The 19,091-nt window shown below is 55.9% G+C and overlaps 5 protein-coding genes across 5 annotated transcripts; 3 read left to right on the top strand and 2 right to left on the bottom strand.

The window, feature by feature from the left end:
- Window positions 1–1,646: 1,646 nt before the first annotated feature.
- Window positions 1,647–2,264, top strand: E0L32_008973 (uncharacterized protein; the record flags this gene model as incomplete). The annotated part of the gene is made up of 1 exon (XM_031143886.1): window positions 1,647–2,264. The coding sequence occupies one exon, from the start codon at window positions 1,647–1,649 to the stop codon at window positions 2,262–2,264; it is 618 nt and encodes a 205-aa protein (XP_030991493.1).
- A 355-nt stretch (window positions 2,265–2,619) lies between these two features.
- Window positions 2,620–6,244, bottom strand: E0L32_008974 (uncharacterized protein; the record flags this gene model as incomplete). Its single annotated transcript, XM_031143887.1, has 2 exons — window positions 2,620–6,169; window positions 6,228–6,244. The coding sequence occupies 2 exons, from the start codon at window positions 6,242–6,244 to the stop codon at window positions 2,620–2,622; spliced, it is 3,567 nt and encodes a 1,188-aa protein (XP_030991494.1).
- Window positions 6,245–6,968: 724 nt separating this feature from the next.
- Window positions 6,969–9,923, top strand: E0L32_008975 (uncharacterized protein; the record flags this gene model as incomplete). Its single annotated transcript, XM_031143888.1, has 6 exons — window positions 6,969–7,179; window positions 7,261–7,655; window positions 7,717–9,186; window positions 9,241–9,618; window positions 9,685–9,795; window positions 9,855–9,923. 6 exons carry the CDS (start codon window positions 6,969–6,971, stop codon window positions 9,921–9,923), a joined length of 2,634 nt encoding a protein of 877 aa, XP_030991495.1.
- Window positions 9,924–10,945: 1,022 nt separating this feature from the next.
- Window positions 10,946–13,858, top strand: E0L32_008976 (uncharacterized protein; the record flags this gene model as incomplete). Its single annotated transcript, XM_031143892.1, has 1 exon — window positions 10,946–13,858. The coding sequence occupies one exon, from the start codon at window positions 10,946–10,948 to the stop codon at window positions 13,856–13,858; it is 2,913 nt and encodes a 970-aa protein (XP_030991496.1).
- A 688-nt stretch (window positions 13,859–14,546) lies between these two features.
- On the bottom strand, window positions 14,547–17,234 carry E0L32_008977 (uncharacterized protein; the record flags this gene model as incomplete). The annotated part of the gene is made up of 12 exons (XM_031143893.1): window positions 14,547–14,689; window positions 14,751–14,865; window positions 14,914–15,008; window positions 15,068–15,111; window positions 15,170–15,198; window positions 15,249–15,266; window positions 15,322–15,352; window positions 15,409–15,530; window positions 15,590–16,129; window positions 16,192–16,449; window positions 16,513–16,686; window positions 16,743–17,234. 12 exons carry the CDS (start codon window positions 17,232–17,234, stop codon window positions 14,547–14,549), a joined length of 2,061 nt encoding a protein of 686 aa, XP_030991497.1.
- Between the last annotated feature and the right edge of the window lie 1,857 nt (window positions 17,235–19,091).

A 19,091-nucleotide genomic window follows, 5' to 3' on the forward strand; every position in this document is an offset into this window, starting at 1 on the left:
GTCGCGCTTGCATGCAGACGATCCCCTTTCCTTTTCGTCTCCCACACCACACACACGCAAAACACGCTGCCGGGGGGCCGGCGGTCCCCACATGCACATCTCCATCGAAGCAAGGGACCAGCCGAAGAAAGGAAGCGCGTTTTGGGGCGATCTGGGGCGGAGGAGAGGGGGGACCCTTTTTCCCACTAACCCCTCTAACTAATTAGGTCTCTCTGATTCGCTGGCTGCAGGGGGGATGATTAGGTCTCCTAGGCGAGAGTTTCCCCCACGTGGCGCCGCGCGAAATTCTAACCACCCCCCGGCCCTTCTTTTCTGCATGGACGGACGGCGGCGAACAAGGAGAAGCTGCCTTCCCGAGCCACATCCCCACTTGGACTGTCACCCTAGGCCGCTTCCGGTCGATCTTGCGTCCGGGAGACTGTGTTGCAGGGTTGTCAGAAGTGTTAAAGTTGTATTTTGCTGACTTGCGATGCGACGGCGGGTGAGCCTCATTTTCTCTGTGGACGTGCCGGGTTTTATTTATTATGGCGATGATCTCGTATGGTGCTGAGCGGTTGGGTCGGCGGAGGGAAGGCAGTCTCGAACAGACAGGTGGTTTGGATCCGATGTTAGTGTTAGGCCGTTGAGTGCTGTACCGTCTACATAGTACGCGCTTGAGTGGGCGATGATGATTGGGAGGGAGTGTGGATGCATCGTATTTTGCAACGTGAAGTTGATGAGGTTCGTTCTCCGTTGTGATGTTTGCTAGAGGTTGTTCTCCTACTTCTCGGAGGATATCCGGTGGAGGCTCATCTTCGTGGTCTCGAAATGCTCCGGGGACACCAAATAGCTAGATATTCTAGAGGTCTGAAGGAATCCATGGAGAGTCTGAGGGTGGAAGCACAGATGATCGACGACAAAAGTGACTACTTGAAGCAAAAATCGTATACTCGTATGTATCTGCTTTGCTTCTGTGAAGGCGATGTTGAGTCAACATTAGACACTCCAACTCCACATCTCACTCAACCGCGGGTGATTCTCACGAACAGAGAGTCCAGCCACAAACTCTAGCTCAAGTATCTTCATAGATATATCACACATCTATATACTTGTTAAGATGGCGCAGTGTCCATAAAATCTTGGAAGAACACCCTATTCTGGGAAGGCAGCTGCATGCGATGCGTCAACTGCCATGCTCTTTCCCCTCTTGAGAAAGTGTGCCACCATCGACCCCGGGTTTGCCTTTGCGGCATGGCTGACTTTCCGAAAATGGCCTTGTTCTCACCGTTCCATATCGTCAACCTAGGTATTGAGATTTCACTATTTGATTTAGTAGCGTCCATCTATCCACAGCGAGACGCACCCTAAGGTCCTCCTCATCTCTTCTCCTTGACTCTGACCTCGGACTATCACCAGGCCAAGGTTGGCTGTCCCATCCGAACAATTGCGTTTCAGTCTACCAAAAGATCAACTTTGAACAAAGGCTCCAGCGTCAAGCACACTGGGAGCCCAGCTGTCATTCGCTTCACTATTCCTGACGTGTTGTGTCCCGTCCCCTAATCGTCCTCCCAAGCTCAGCAGCTTGCGTGTCAAGCTGCCTCCCCAAATCAACATCAGCAAAATACTCGAATGCAGAAGGGCACACACAGAGAGAGATAAAGTCAAAGATGTGCAACAAGGTCTTCTACCAGTACTCCTGCGGTCACTCCACCGTCACCGTCTACGAGTGCAACAGGCACTCCGCCGACGATGCCGACCGGACCTGCAAGCACAACAGCTGGCATATGACCCCCCTGGAAGAGATCTGCTACGTCTGCGACATGCCCGGCCCCCCCTCGCCAAGATCCCCGTCCTCCCGAATGTCTTTTTCTTCTTCTTCTTCGTCTTCCTCTTCTTTCCTGAGGGTGTCGCCTCCCAGACCGTCATCGTCATCACCGTCATCATCGCCTCCGTCTCTTTCTCGCCTTCGACTCGGCTCAGAGACCAGCTCCGAGACCGTCCTCGTCCGCCGGCCTAAGCAGCCGCTCGACGCCGACGCCGACGCCGACGCCGACTTCCCCCCTCCGACCAGCATCTTCTCGACGGAGCGCCTGACCAGGTCGGAGGAAGTGTGTGCTGCCTACGAGGACTTCCGCACCGTGGTCCGCGGCGAGGAGCTGGTGGATGTCGTGCCTCTGCGGACCCGGAAGCTCGTCAATGCCAGGGCCGACCCGCCGCCCGGGCAGATTGCTCGTCTCTTCGACATGCTGTCCCGAGCTCCACAGCTGGTTCCGGGCAACACTTGAAGCCGGTACCAAACCAAGGGCCATGCATGCCATCTTGGGGGATGGGGGGTTTTCAAATGGCGGGATCCGGATTGGCCACGAGGTCTCACTCTGTAGAGACTGTCGCTGAAGGATGAGGCAGGAGCGTCGGCGTCGGCGTCGGCGGCCGGTGACTCACAGCACTGTGCCATTCATTGGGCTTGATGCTGTGCTATATGGGACAAACAAACAAGTAGGCGTTGAAGGTAAGTTATCCCTTAGAAACACAAGTTTTAAGGACTTACTAACAAGCACATTGATCCAGCTGCACGACAATCTGAAAGGGATACACATGTTGAGCGGTAGAGCAAAATTTTACAATCACATCAATACATAATCAAATGATCAACTCATCTGTTTCTGCTCTCTTTCCTTTCCTCTGCTCCTCCTTCCACTTGTCCACGAACTCGCCCAGTTCCACGTGCACCCGCAGCCCCCTTTCCGTGATCGTGTTGAAGACTGCCCGCAGCTCGCTCGAGTCCATGTCCCTGACCACGGTCGAGAAGGCCTCCATGACGAGCTGCTTGGACCACGGGCAGGCGTGGACCGCCCTGTAGAACACGTCCTTGGCCCGGCCCCGCAGCTCCCTGCTGCCGTAGCAGAAGCGCACGTAGTCCCGCCACAGGCTCGGGACCCCGCCGCCGCCGCCAGCGTGGCCGAGGGCGTCGCTGCGCAGGGCGCGCTCGAAGGCGGCGCGCGCGGAGTGGGCGTTGCCGGCGCGCAGCTCGTGCCGGATGGCGAAGGCGCGCGTCGACAGGCAGTCGTGCGGGCCCGAGAGGGCCACGCCGCGGAGCACCTCGCGGACGGGGTCGTCGATGCGCAGGGCGGCGGCGGCGGACCCGGACTCGGCCCAGGCGAAGAGGGACAGGAACACGGTGTTGCGGGGGAACAGCCGCACGAAGCCGCGCAGCTTCTCCCGCAGATACGCGGGGCGGAAGGCGCCGCGCCGGGCGTGCCGGTAGAGCAGCCTGGCCGCGAACTGCAGGAGGCGCTCGTGCGCCGCGGCGGCGGCGCCCTGGCCGTGGCGGGCCCGCGCGGCGAGCTCCCCGGAGAAGGCCTCGACGCTGGCCAGCGCCGCGGATATGTTGCCCTGCGCGCCCGGCGAGGAGGCCGGTCCCGCCCCGCCGTCCCGGGCGCCGAGGTACTCCAGCAGGGCGACGGCTTGGGCGGCGCGGGCGGCCGCCTCGGGGTTGCCCGTCGAGAGCTGGTGGTCGCGGGTCGCGGACAACTTTTGCCTGGTTTTGAGGAGCTGTGACGGGGTCACGGCGTGCCTGGTCCCGCTGTCCGCTGGCGACGGAGGAGACGGTGTCTCGTCCACGGATGCACAGAGGCGACCGAGCGCCGCGTCCTTGCCCGCGGTGTCCAGATCGAGCCAGGCCCAGGTCAGCCACAGCACCAGGCTGTCGCTCGCTCCCGCCCCGAGCCTCTGGCTCGTCGCTGAGGAGAGCACTTTCTCGGCGACCTCGTGGTTCCCGTTGTTGTGCTCGGCGATGGCGTAGGCGTTGTACAGGGCGACGTTTGACGGGTAGAGCTTGATCAGGCTCCGGGCTGCCTTCTTGATGCTCGGTGGATCTCGCGCATAGTCCAGGGCGAGGCTGTACTCGGCGAGATCGGCGACGTGGAAATTGCGGGCGAGCTGCCTTATGACAGCCGCAGAGAAGGTGATGGGCACTGAGGCCGTCTCGGCTCTTGCTAGTGAGCCCGCGCCGCCGAAATATGCGAACCAGTGCGGCTGGCCAAAGAGAATATCGGGGGTGATTCTCGCTCTGACCCCATCGGACGCAAAGTCGGGCTCTTTTCGACCAGTTTCTGGCGTGATCTCGGTCGTGCTGTCCGCGCGTGGCGCCTCCGCGATAGGAGAAGAGCCTGTGAAGACGAACGGATCAAGCCAGGCTTCTTCGGTGAGATCGCTCACGCAGGATGCGGGCGGAAGCTGACAAAAGAGCAGGAAGGCATCGACGAGCTGCATCCTGACTGTGGGGATGACCGAGGTCGGGATGGCAAAGAGAAGCTCCTCTATGTCCGTGAAGATGACGACCCGGAACGGATCGACATCGCTACCGTCATCAAGGGTACGCCCTGGCAGTGTCGACTTGCGAGCCTGGCTCTGTTCGATGGCGGCCCATGCTTTGTATACATCCCTTGTCCGGGGTGGTTCAACGGCCTCGGAGAGCACAGCATCTGGCATGTCGGGAAGAGCCTCACTTTCGACGCTCGATGCCCAACCTTTGGCATTGTCCTCCCCTATCCGGGGGAACTCGCCGTCCCAAAAGTCTGTCAGACTCTGCTTCATGTCTTCCACCCCTGCATCGGCCATCGATGGTGGCCTCGCAAAGGTCAACTCCAGGAGGGCCTGCCAAGCGGCCACGGCCATCTCGGAATACCCTGCGTCCTGTATGAAGCGAGTTGTCCTCAGGAACACATAGATCAGCTGTTCATATGTTCTGACTGTGTCGGATGTGGTGACTAATTGTTCTCTCAACCTGTGCAATTTGTCGAGATGGATTTGTTTGACGCTTTCAAAGTTGAAGGTGGTCAAATTCGAGACTTCAAAGTCCAGACGTGCTTTCCATAAGCCAAAGCTCTCCGAGTGGTCCTGAGTGACCTCTCGCCAGCGGCGCCCTAGCGATTTGGAGTCCCATATTTTGGAGCCCTCCCTCATGAGACGAAGGAGAACTCTCTCACGATCCGTGTCTGAGCGGGCATGCTTTATTGCCGTCTCAAGCATGGATAGCTTGATGTCAGCCAGGCTCTGAGCTTCAGCTCTGGTCAAGTCACGGTCGGTATCCAGCAGGAGCTCATGCTGCAATTGTACAAGTTCGAGCCAGGATTCAATATCACCTGGCTGCTCCTTCACGATTCTTGATAGCTCGATAGACCTCTCCTTCAGAGGGTCGACATCTCGCTGCTGATCTTGTCGGTCGTGGAGGGCGGCGTCGCTGTCGTACTCAAGCTCGCTGTCCGAGGGCTCATCCTTCTTTCTGCTCTGGATAGATCTATATGCTCTGCTCTCGTCATCTGAAGAATATATCGAAGCTTCGTCATCGTCGCGCTTCCTCTTGCGGGAAGGGCCAAGGGATATGTAATCCTGATGGACCGGGTCTTCTAGGCCTTGACCGGCAGATGCTTGTGGCCGTATGCGCTTGGTTCTGGCTTGCGCCGCTTGTAAAAGAAGAGGGTTGTGCTTGTCGCGAAAGATAGAACCCGTGTCTCGAGGGCCCCTGAGAACGAATGTCTCCCGCGCGCCTTCGCGGCTAATGTGCAGATATCCCCGAGCACCAAGAACCTTGCCACTCCCCGACCTACGATACTCGGGGATCTTGGAACGGTCGTTTGTGCCGTATCTCACAATGAGGGGATCGCCACGGTTATCGAGGACGTAGAGGACCTCATCGTCCCCGCCTGCAGCCTGGGCAGACGGATCCTGATACTTCACAAGCTCATGGCTGGTGGGCTTGGGACTTGCTTCCCGACGGCTTTGACTACGAGCAGCGCTGCGATCGCTATGATCTACACGATATCGGTGTCTCCTCCTTGACCTATCGTGTGAATCGCTCCGTCTAGGAGACTTCCCATGCCGATGTGTGCTGTGGCGACGAGACTGGGAGCGCCGTGATGAATGAGAGGGCAGGTCGACAGGTCTCTCCAGCCTGCCCCCATGGCCTGATGACATGGTCCAGATATGCCCTATCCGAGAGCCATTGCCAGCCTCGAGTCTAGCCTTGGTCTTGAAAAGGTAGAAAGAGAGTTGAGGTGCTTCGCGAGGGCTTGTGAGACAAAGAACTTGCAAGGTTCGGCTGTCTTCTGGAGATGATATTGATTGGGATGCGCTCCACTCTGAAGCTGTCGAAGCACAATGAGGTTGGATCCACCCAAGTGCATCAATGCTACCACAAGAGGCGTGGTTCTAGCATTCTTTTACGCGCCAACAGCGCTAAGACCAACGGCTTGATGGCGCTCATTGTTAGGCAGTTTTCAGGGGTCCCTCGGTGCTACATGACTCTATGTATGATCTCATCGGCAGTTCTTATTGTTTTGACAGCGGCAGCGTTTACCGCCTTTGGGGCCTGGTCCTTTTCGTGATTCACTGCATGCAGCTCGCTTTCTATCCACAAGTTGACCCTCTCTCTCACCAACAGCACTTGTTGGTATGACAGAATAACATACGACCCTCTCTGTATGGCTTGTTGACAAGGACAAGGACTCACCGGGAGGTGCAGTGGGACGACGGGGGCTTTGGTGGTTCACGTGTATGCTTCTCGTCATCCTGCCTGACACACTGACACAGTGACACACACCACCCTCCATCACGACTATCACGAGCCGGTTCGCTCGTCTCAGCTACCATCTAGCTTCAGAAGACCGGGCCATTCTCCATCCCCGGTGCCTTCCCTCGGGGTAGTTTGCTCTTGGAGATTCCTCGCGTTCTGGAGAGAGAGTCTTTGTGATCAAGTGCAATTTCTCCCCACAGCGTGTCTCCACCACCGCGGGAAGCTACCTGGTTCAATCCTGTAGGTAGGCCTTTCTCCACTGCCGATTTCCCCTCACACACACCGGAACCCGGCCAACCGCTCCTCTCTGCCTGGATAGACCAGTACATTAACTCAGAGGGCTGCTTGCCAAAGCACTTCTCCTCATCCAGGTGCCCAACGCATTCCCTTACTCAGAGTTGAAATTACGGCCAAAATGGCCGAGGACGGCAGCAGCGCAGCTGGCCCGCACCTCTCGCTGCCTCCATCGCCCACCCAGCGCCGGACCCGGAGTCGACGACCTTCGGTCTCGTCCCAACCCGATGAGCGGTCACCTCTGCTCCAAGGTCCGCGAGCAAAGCTGCGCCTCCCAAGCGCCCAGGGCGTCTCCAGGCGTCCGACCTTGTCGCAGAGTCAGAGTTTCACAGGTATGAATGGCGATCCGTACCGCTTATTTCCCCCCCATTTGGGCCTTTGTTTAATGTGTACTGATACGCGATGGTGTCTAGGAAGTATCCTGGGTAGTCGACACCACAGTCGACACCATAGCCGCGCTGGCTCATGGGGCCAACGCCTCATCAATGCCCTCTCCGACCGCCCAGACCCCCTAAGCGAGTCCAAGCTGTCCTATTCCCAGGACGAGCGGGTTTGGTACGATCAGTTTACATCAACGGACTGGGTGCACGACAGCATCGCAGACGCCTATCGTGTCAAGGCGCTTCGGAGCCGGAAGGACTTTTGGGGACGTGTCTACATACTGTTCGACGGCGCCCAGGGTTGGATACTATCGGCTCTCGTCGGCTTCGTGGTTGCCGTGATAGCGTATTTGATCGATATCTCGGAAGCTACAGCTTTCGACTACAAATATGGATACTGTTCGAAGGAATGGTATCTGAATGAGAAGGTAACGTAGCCGACCTGACCCGCATCGGACGCTCAGAAGAGAACACTGACATGTGCACCAGAGTTGCTGCCCCCATGGGCCTTGCACAGATTGGCAGGAGTGGGGAGAGTTCTTTAGTGAGAGCCGTATCGGGGAGAAATGGTCTGAGTTTGGGGTCTACATCGTCTCTTGCATCATTTTCTCCAGCCTCGCGTGTCTTCTCACCCTCACGACCAAGACTGTTGTGCCATCTGCCTACAGACTTACCACTCTTGACGAGAACCTCGCCGCCGAAGCCGTTGCGATCCCAGACGACCGCCCCGAGGAGGACAACCCTGTTAGCCCGAGGCAGACCCTTGTCAAGGAGCCCTCCGCACAGCCGCCGATGATTTACTATTCTGCTGCGGGAAGTGGTGTGGCAGAAGTCCGGGTCATCCTCAGCGGTTTCGTCCTTCACGGGTTTCTCGGCGTCAAGACCATTATTATCAAGTCCGTTGGGCTGATTCTGAGTGTGGCCTCGGGCTTGAGCTTGGGCAAGGAAGGGCCATTTGTCCATATCGCGACCTGTGTCGGCAACATCGCCAGTCGCCTCTTCTCCAAGTACGATCGCAACGACGCCAAGAGACGAGAAGTTCTATCAGCTGCCGCAGCGGCTGGCGTGACGGTCGCTTTCGGCGCTCCCCTAGGAGGTGTGCTTTTTGGCCTCGAAGAAGTCTCGTACTTCTTCCCGGCCAAAACGCTGTTTAGGACTTTCTTTTGCTGCATTACGGCTGCGCTTACGCTTAAGTTCCTCAACCCCTACGGGACCCACAAGATCGTCATGTTCCAGGTGCAGTATCCGGTCGACTGGGAATACTTTGAGCTTTTGAGCTTCATCGTAGTTGGTGTTCTTGGTGGCGTCGCTGGAGCTGTGTTCATCAAGGCTTCGAGGCAGTGGGCCAAGACGTTCCGCCGCATTCCAACCATAAAAAAGTACCCCCTCGTCGAAGTTGTGCTCGTGGCGCTTGTCACGGGCCTTATCGGCTACTGGAACGTTCTTACCAAGCTGCCGGTGGCCAAGCTCTTATACAATCTTGCAGCCCCTTGTGATGAGAGGGACAACAATCTCGATGATCTTGGCATCTGCCCAAAGAGCATTGACGAGATCCCGGCAATACTCGGCTTGTTGATCTCAGCCTTCCTCGTCAAGGGGGTACTCACCATCATCACTTTCGGAATCAAAGTGCCAGCCGGCATTTATGTCCCGTCCATGGTGGTGGGCGGTCTGATGGGCCGTACCATTGGCCACATGGTGCAATGGGTCGTGATGAGATTTCCTCACTGGGGTGTATGGGGTTCTTGTCCTCTGGTCGATGAGTCTACCTGCATCCAGCCTGGCGTATACGGCCTCATTGCCGCTGGGGCGACCATGTGTGGCGTCACCAGGCTGTCTGTCACGCTTGCTGTCATCTTGTTCGAGATCACGGGAAGTCTCGATTATGTGCTCCCATTCTCTCTGGCCATCCTGGTGGCCAAGTGGACCGCGGACGCTATCGAGCCTGTCAGTGTTTATGTGAGTCTCCCTGACCCCTTGCTGCATGGTATGTGAGGTACTAATACTACATAGGACCTCTTGATCGACATGAATTCTTACCCGTTCTTGAGCAACAAGAACAAGCCGATATTCACCTCGGACCTGGCAGATATTGTACCTCGTGTCCGCCGGGAGAGGGTCATTGACATTTCGAACTCGCCGATGGTACCTGCCACCAGCCTCCGTAAGAAGCTGGAGGTTCTTCACCGAGCAGGGGAACTCGACGGCGGCTTGCCTATCATACGCAATAACGTATTGGTCGGATTGATACCGGCACCTGACCTCGAATTCGCCCTCGATAATCTCGAGGACGAGGAGTCCAGGATGTGCCTGATGGCGCCTGTGCCGAGCATCGACGACTCAGACGATGGGGAGGCCGACCCGACTGACTTCACTCCCTACATTGATCCGGTATGTGCCTTTTTTTTTTAACTGCGTGTTGTGCGACTCGACTGCTAATCCAACCCGACATTGTAGGCGCCGGTTGCATTGGACATTAGATCTCCCATGGATCTGGTCTACGAATGCTTCGTTAAGCTTGGTCTTCGTTATATCTGCGTCTTGCGGGACGGCGAATACGCTGGCATGGTAAGATTGGACTTGTTCTCACCCATTTGGCAAAGCCACAAGCTGACCTTTCCCAAAAGGCACACAAAAAGACATTTGTGAAGTACATTCGCGACCTCGAGGCTTCGGAAGGACGCATGTCTATCTAACCGAGACCGAGAGGCTACGGCACCTTCATGGACATAGTCACATGAGACTTGTCTATTGCTGCTTTTATTGTTTTCTGTTTCAATTCTCTGCCCCAACTCATCTGGGTGGCAGGCTTCCTTTTCATTAAGCATATACCAGTGCGGGTTCATTTGCATTGCATTGCCGGCGTTCTATCCTGGCACTCCAGGACAGGGTACGAGTAGGATATTATAGCATTAGAAGCAGTAGAGAGAGACTGAGCATTTCCATGATACGAAGCAGGACAGGCATGCTCCTAATCATCATAAGCATTTCTGGCCGCCTTCACCTACTCCACCGGCCCATGAGATACGCCGTCTGACCTATTGAAAGTATTGAAAGTGTAATACTCTTGGTGTTTGGAAAGTGGAAATTCCGGGGCTTGAATGGTCGGGCCTGGAACGACTCTAGCCCAAGACTTGTTTGAAAGCCAGACGCCACGTTGACCGCTAAAACATGGCGCTAATGTTACCCAGGTAGGGAAGAATTGGGACCCCAACCAGCATGCCGGTCAGCGGCGGTGGGGGTTTCTGTGGGCGCATGCCGGGATGCTAAGTAGGAAATCAATGGCGCCCCAGTTGCTGGTAGATTTGCATTATGCTGAATATAGACCACGGACCAGTGATCTGTGCAGCTCAAGCCCCTCAAATACAACCCCCAACATCATCTCTTTCTGCCACCTTGTCCCAATGAAGCTCGCCTTTGTCTGCCACTTACACACGAATTAGCCTATCTGACTGGTCCAAGGACAAGCTGTCAACTTGCTCTCCTTCGAGCCTCATAGATCGCACGCATATTGCCTATCGAGAACGACAAACCCGGTTTCCTCTCGAGCAAGGTCGACCAATCCCTTATCAATTGGTAGTGCTCGCTGAGAGAGATACCATGGACCGTCCACAAGCACGACGACGTCACAGCCGCTTTTGAGTACAAAGAGAAGAGACGGAGACAGAGACGGCCACGCACAAGATCGTACTGATCGCACAAAAACCACTCGGACACCATGCGACCGCAGTCGCCCGGCCGCCTCCAGTCCTTACTCGTGGTGGCGGCGGCGGCGCTGCTGCTGGGCTCCTCATGCGACCCCTTCACCGCCGTCGCTGCGGCGGAGTCCCCCGCGCCCGGTGTGGGAGGGAGCCGCGCTCCGATCGCGGGCCCGGAGCAGTGCGAGTCGAGGACGATCAACTACATAACACACACCCTGCCGCAACAGTGCCTGCGGACGAACTGGCCCGGCCAGGACCCCACGGCGGCGACGGGCGCGGCGCCGGCCGACGTGCAGAACGCTACGGCGGGAGAGGAGCAGGCGGCGGACAAGGACAAGGACAAGGACAAGGACAAGGACAAGGACAAGGACAAGGACAAGGACAAGGGCGTGGTAGAGGATGACGATGGGCAGGATCTGGCCACCAGCTCCTTCATGTCCTTCGAGGAGTGGAAGGAGCTGCAGCTGCGCAAGTCGGGACAGGACCCGGCGGACCTCCAGGCGCGCAGGAAGCAGGAGCACAGGGCCGACGGCTACAGCGGCTCGTCCAACGGCAACCTCGACAGCCTGGACGATGACGGCGAGATCTCTCTCGACTTCGACGCGCTGTCGGAGAAGGTCTCCGAGCTGACCTCTGGGTCCGGCCCGGCTGCCGACTCCCCCAGAGAAGAGGCCAGGGGCAGGGACGCCGTCCTCTACGACGACGGCAGGACGCAGTACTACCGCAGCAAGGACGCAGGCAAGACGTGCAAGGAGCGCTTCTCCTACGCCTCCTTTGACGCCGGCGCCACGGTCCTCAAGACGAGCGCCGGCGCTAAGAACGCAAAGGCCATCCTCGTCGAGAACAAGGACTCGTACATGCTGCTCGAGTGCAACACGCAAAACAAGTACTTCATCGTCGAGCTCAGCGACGACATCCTCGTCGACACCGTCGTCCTCGCCAACTTTGAGTTCTTCTCGAGCATGATTCGCCGGTTCCGCGTTAGCGTCAGCGACCGGTACCCCGTCAAGCTCGAGAAGTGGAAGGAGCTCGGCGTCTTCGAGGCCAGGAACTCGCGCGACATCCAGCCCTTCTTGATCGAGCACCCGCAGATCTGGGCCAAGTACATCCGCATCGAGCTGCTTACGCACTACGGTAACGAGTACTATTGCCCCGTTTCGCTGTTCCGGGTTCACGGCACCCGTATGCTTGATTCGTGGAAGGAGAGCGAAGGCGGCCGTGACGATGACGACGAAACGTTTGAGAGCGTGCAGGATGTCGCTGAGCGGCCCCAGGCCGCCGTCAGCGAGCCAGCAGTGGAGGAGCCGCCCAAGGAGGCCGTGGCGCATCAGGAGTACGAGCCCTTCTCTGCCAAGTACGAGCTGTCGCCTTGGAACCCCATCTTCTACACCGAGGCGTCAAGCCATGTCTGTCCCATCTCCTTGGCACCCACGGAGACTTCTCCATCGCCTCCTACCAATGGCGAGGACGGCCAAGGCGGCTCCGGCGACACAGGCGCAAGCACCACACCACCCTCCAATGATGGCTCAATATCGAGCGACGAGGCTGTCACGAAGGCATCTGGGGACTCGGCTCAAGCCCAACAGGCTTCAGCATCCTCGTCCAGATCATCTGCAAACGCAGGGAGCGGCCCTACATCCTCTCCTTCCCCTGACACCAACAAACATACCCAACCAGACCACAGCAACACCTCAGATGGACCGACGCAATCCGCACCGCCCTCCAAACTACCACCAACGACCAGCACATCCACCCCAGCTGCATCCTCTCAGCAACCAAAGCCGAGTAGTAAGAATAACAACAACAACAACAACAACAACAAGAAGGCACAGCCATCCTCAACACGAACAACCCAGAGGTCCCACAAACCTACCACCCTCCTCCCTAAACCCTCCCACCAACAGCAGAACCACCACGTCTCCTCCCGCAACCGCACGTCCTCAAGCTCATCCACCCCCTCCGACAAGGGAGGAAGCAACGCCAACGGCGGCAGCGGCTCCACGCCACCGCCGCCCAACCCGTCCCCGACGGTCCAAGAGTCCTTCTTCAAGTCCATCACCAAGCGCCTGCAGCTCCTCGAGTCCAACACCTCCCTCTCGCTCCAGTACATCGAGGACCAGTCGCTCTTCCTGCGCGAGGCCCTGGGCAAGATGGAGCGCCGCCAGATCGCCCGCGTCGACGCCTTCCTCGACTCGCTCAACGGCACCGTGCTCGCCGAGCTGCGCGCCGTCCGCCAGCAGTACGACCAGGTCTGGCAGTCGACCGTCATCGCCCTCGAGTCGCAGCGCGAGCGCTCCGAGCGCGAGCTCGTCGCCCTCTCGGACCGTTTGTCTTTGCTCGCCGACGAGGTCGTCTTCCAGAAGCGCATGGCCATCCTCCAGGCCGTCCTGCTGCTCTCGTGCCTCGTCCTCGTCATCTTCTCGCGCGGCATCGCCGGCAGCGGCAGCTTCGTCTTTGGCGCCGGCGACTCGCGCGGCGGCGCGGCCGCCCTGCTCGACCTCGCCCTGCTGCACCAGTACGGCGGCGGCGCCATGATGGGCTCGCCCACCACGTCGCCCTACCGAGGCGGCGGCGCCGGGTCCGGCGCCGGTGACGCCCGGGCCAGAGCCCTGTCCCGTAGCAAGTCCTACCCCGACAAGGTCCTGCCCCTGACGCCGACCTCCGAGTCTGCCAGTCGGGAAGGGTCGCCGCCGACCGCCCAGCCAGCTTACTTTGAAGAGGAAGAGAAGAACTGGAACTCGGCCAAGGCCGATAGCTTGAACGAAATGGCCGTTGACGGGCCCAGCTCAATAGAGCAGGACAAATCCGAAGAGCAAGTGCATGGAGACTGCGAGGATGGAGAGATGAGGTCGATACCCACGATAACCACCACCTCACTTGTTGGAACGGCTAGGAAACCGTTACCAGCATTGCCAGAAGACCCAAGTTAATGCAGGCGCCTTAATATTGTCATTTTTGTTTCTTGTTTTATTGCATTGGCGACATGACATGGCATCGCATGGGTTACATACTAGCATGATACAGTATAAACAATCAAGCATCCCAACAACGACACTCTAGAGGTGTGGTCTCCTTGTGCCTAAGAATTTGATTTGTGTCTGTCTAGCGCTATCATTTGCCCCTTTCTGGCCCCCGACTTCCAAGTTTTGCATGCTATTCGAGCCAACCCCGTCGTTCCCTGGTCCAAGTTGCCTTCAGTATGACTTCCGCCCTTTCCTAGACTGATATAAGCCGGCCAGTATCTCATCGCCGGCTTTGTCCAACAATACCTTGTCCAGTCCTCCCAGGTTGGAAAGCCATGCGCCACTCGCTGTTGACCAAGGAATGGGCATTGACCCTGATTAGATTGATTCTATGGAATACTCAAAAGTAATGCTCCCGTTCCTTTTTTTTCTCTCGATTTTCTGGTGTGATTATTCGCAGTATACACGACAAAATTGAATGCCACGGACTCGGCGATTATAGCAAGTCTGGAAAAGGTACACATAGCTGTCAGGGTGTTTCTCGTATATAGCAACCGAGATAGCAGGACTGAAGCTGCGACCAGAAATTCTTGACAGGACAGCGGATATTCCGTTATGCTCGACTGGAAGCTCCGGGCATGGAGTCTGCTTCGTGTCACTGCAGAGAGTAGAGGCGGTTGAAGTTGGGCTCGTAGTCGTACTCCTCAAGAGCAGCAAGTCTTGTACCTCGGTCAAACTGTGATCGACGACGGCGCTGTTCATCGCGAAAATGCTGACCAGCATTTGGTGTGAAGAGTCCTAGATTAGACATCAGCAAGTTGCAATCAGAAACTCCGAGAAGGTCATCAACGCAACTCACCGACGTGTTCTGCGTTCTCACAGCTTCGCTTCATCTTCGACTGGTTGTCGGGTTCTGGGAACGGCTCCTCCTGGCCAGCTAAATCTGGCATCGGGCCATTCGAAGTGAAGTAGAGCTTTGGTCACAGATAAGTCAGTATGAACTACCTCAATTCAATTGTTACCCCATGGGCGACTACCTTGGGACGATAATGAGGAGCCTCGAGCATGACAGAACTGTTGCGGAATTTCTGAACCAGGCAATCCTTGCCCTGGATGGCTAAAGCAAGTCAGTATCAGTGAGGATCATACGACGTGTCTCTGGCAAGCACAACTCACTGGCATAAGAGATCTCTGCGACTTTGTCGCTCTTGAAGCAATTCCTAAATCTTGTGAGCGCACCGATCAACGAGGCGTATTGAGGTATAAAGACGAACGTACCACCTCTGATTGCCTCGCGCATTGACAAACTATCTGTATGTTAGCCATAGCCTCAAGGGGCAGCCGAGGATTAACTAACGTCAATGATGTCCAGGGGCTATTGTTGTCCGTCAGCGAAGTTGGGGATAATGACCAGGGTGGTTGATACTCACATCTACAAAGTTGATAAAAGCATAGCCAACACTGAGAGCACATCAATAACTGGTCGAGACTCAGGGCGTGGCGTTGTAGACACTTACTTGCAGTCATTTGCGAAGTCGATTCGAAGATACATGAAGTCGTACTTGCCCCAGCTCGACTCGTCCACAATACGCTTCAGCATGGCCTGATCAACCTTGTTGGGAATGTTTCGAAGCATTATCTGCAAATGAGAGGTCAGTAGTGAAATCAGTACAGAGAACAAGTCATGGTCAGACATACAGTGGTGCGGACATCGATGCCTTCGCGAATTCGCGTGACATCAACATGGTTGTGATGCCCTGCTGCATTGTAGTATGTGGATCGAGTGACTCGCATAGCATTCTGACGCCTGCCGTAAGGTCGAGCATGCATCGATCTGGGCGTGGCAAGATCATCGTGGGCATTGACAGCCCGAACCGGCATTGTTGGAGGGTAGTAGGGTCTGGGAAGGGAGAGGCTATCCGGGGCGATACTCAGAGTGTGAGAGTGAGGAAATGTGTCGTAGAACACTTCATTCACCGCAGAGGGGCGGTACATGACAGGGTAAAGCCCAGATTGTGGCGGAAGTGGAAGGTTATGAGGGTGGCTTGGCGGACCCATGGCAGCAGCATTGCCATTCATAGAAGGTGAAATACCAATCGAGATATTGCTGAACGCCGAGCCAATGTCATCGACACTGGAGCGGAGCGGCGTGTTTGCCGGGGTGTTTGGGCCAGCAGGCTGGTCGTGCTGCTGTTGGGGTCGTGCGATCTTGTGGAAGGTAAGGACAAGCTGGATCCCCTACGAGCAATGGTGTTAGACTCCGACAACGACAAAGAGACAACAATACGCCCGGAACCTACCTCAATGGTGACCGAGTTGTACCTGGCGTAGAAGTCAGATGCCACGTTGACATCAGCAAACTCGATTGTGGCCGTCAAGGCGCCGTTGTGAAAACTGGCATGAACCTGGAAGGCAAACAAGTCTCCCTCGTCTTGTAGAACACGGAGCACAGTCACCTCAACCTGGGCTGGGTCCATATGGCCTTGTTGCACACGAGCTAGCAGGCTGAGCTGACCCTCTGGTGCGGTGGGAGGAAGGATTGCCTCGAGAGATGCATCCTGCAGCGTCGAAAGAAAGTATTAGTTCTCAATAATTCCACGCTAGCTGGCTGATGAACATACCGTAGCAGGTTTAGGGCTTGAGACGAAGATAGCTGTCCAATCCGAGCCACCAAGTCTGGCGTTTTGGTGAACCGTGAACGCATCACGGATGTTTGTCAATCGGAGAAGCACTCCGTTCTCCTTTGGAAAGGTTTGCCTTGTACCTTGCAGGGGCAATCCGAGACAATTGAGCGTCTGGGAAGAGTCAGAAAAAAAAGACGACGAAAGGGTGTCAATCAGGAGTAGCATACCGCAATATAAGTGTCAACGTCGGTCCCTGAAAGACGCTTGGAAGGCGACGAGACAAGCAGACAACGGGAAATGTCCAACTCTGTGCTCAAGTATGGAGACACCGGGGGCTGTGGCTCCATCGTCGGTCCGGCAGCATCTTGCAGTGTCATGGGTCCCTTGCCGACATGCGGACGAAAAGCAGAGGCTGTGGCTGAGAGCTTGGGCTGGTCCTTGGAGTCGACCACGGAGCTCACAAAAGGATCCTTGTCATCATGGTGCTCGTTTCTCTGGCAAAGGCTGGGCATGATCTCGTGGTTGAAGGCTTTGGATCTGGGGGCCGAGTTGATCAAGTTCAGAGGAGCGGGAGGAGGCTTGTTTGATTTGACCGAGTTGCCTTCGGGGGAGAAAGCAGTCAGGCGAGTGTCTGGCGTGCCGTCGTGCTTATAAGAATCGGCACCTCCGCTTGAAGAGTGCGGAGAGCATGAATGAACTCCAGTCTCCTGAGAAGCCATTGTAGGTAAGGCTGCCAGTGACGTGGGTCAGGTTTGTGTTTTGGTTGAGATTCTAGTGAATGACAAGTCGGGAAAAGGTGATGACAGCCTGGAGTTGAAGCGGACAGGTCGAAGAAACGTGCTATGTCCTCGGTGACGGCTGTTCACGAAGAGAGAGAGTCACGACGCCGTGAAACAAGACGACTTGGGGGAAAGATATGAGAGATCTTGAGTCAAAGGTGACCTGTACGTGCTGGCTGCAATCACAGCCTGCCCATAGGATCGGAGATGAGGTCGAAATCACGGATGGTGTCCCGCCAATAATACCAAGATGAAGAATAGAGGTCTGGAAAGGCGTAAATGCCGGAGAGAAATCCAACAATTGACTGCAAGATCCAAAAAAGGAAAGGGTGGTGGTGGCCTCTGCTGCTATTGTTGCCGTGAATTGGAAGGTGGGTAGGAGGGAAAGCGGAAAGATTACGGCCGCAGAAAAGACATAGAAGTGTTTGGCAAGGCAGTCACTTGTTCCGTCTTGCCAGATGAAATGAGTGATCAGGTTGGGAGGAAGTGAGGGTTGAGTGACAGGCACAAGCTGCGAGGGTACAAGTAGGCAAGTACGTGGCTGCCAAACGACGTTGAATGGGATGACAGTGAACATTGTGGCTTCCACCTCACGATTGCAATCAAAGAAAGCGATCTTGCCATATCATTCTTCCATTCTGGGCCCCTGAATACGCATTCAATGTACTTGGTTATTGGTCTCAACCCCCTCCTCTCACGCCGTCACGACGTCACGAACACATGACAGATCATGGTCGAGGGAAGGAGTCAGTTGGTCTGCCTACGAATCTGATATGAAGCTGACGGCACCCACCCCACAGAGAGACGGGTTGGAAATGTAAAGGGAGCAGCTACTTCATGGATTTCTCCCTCATGTGTCCTCCTTCCACAGTCATCTGGAGTTTGCAAAGCTGCGCGTATGACGACCCGCCTCAGGCCATGCTTGTGATAGTGACAGTCTCTGAACACGATGTGCTTCATTGAGTGTCATTGGAATATCCAGATCACTCACTAACGGAGATGCTCATGTACCTTGTTCATTATGATGGAGGCAGGCACCTACGTGGTAAGCCATTCACTCGTGAGATCCCGTTCTCACGTGGAAGATGCAAAGTAAAGGTAGGTAGGTAGTCACGGGTGTCTCAAGTGATTCTCTCAGCGCTCGTCCATAATGCGGCTCGGAGTAACTTGACAAGTAGAGACTGTGTGCTTCGGTTATTCTTCGCATTAAAGTCAGTAGAAGCACAACTCTTCCAGATATTCGGCATCTCCGTAATTGTTGACCCCCATAACGACCTATCTAGACCTCAAAGCCCTGAAGGCATTTTGGCCTCACTCAACTGCTATTCCGCAGATAGCAAGTATTACTGTCCAAGATAACTCGGGATGTTGAATCATTGATTTCGTTGTGTGCGGAGAAGGAAAAGAGTCTCGACGAAGTAATTGATCCGCCTGGCCTAGTCACCTACACGATGGGCTAAGCATTGATAAAATCTATGGATGGCTCTGGTTTCTACTCTTGGCTAGGTACGGGATGAGTAATATTCTTGTACCAGAAGCCTGATTACTGCTGTGCTTACCATTTGTATCAGGAAACAGATCTCCGTGGTGTTGTGTACATATTTTTAGGTACGCTCTGCTGATTCAGAGAGCACATTTGGTTCGTGATTGGCACGTCTGTATCCCCCCCACAGTCCAAGGATTCTGTACCAGCAAGGGGCTACGCTAATGTGCACCCCGGCAGCTGCCTTACAGCTACTTAGCGCATCCTCCACCTATCGCGTTTGGATGCGCATTCCAACTTCAACTTCATCCACG

Source organism: Thyridium curvatum, assembly GCF_004353045.1.
Source record: "Thyridium curvatum strain D216 chromosome Unknown NODE_62_length_255573_cov_84.952434, whole genome shotgun sequence".
Classification (NCBI taxonomy): Eukaryota; Fungi; Ascomycota; class Sordariomycetes; order Thyridiales; family Thyridiaceae; genus Thyridium; species Thyridium curvatum.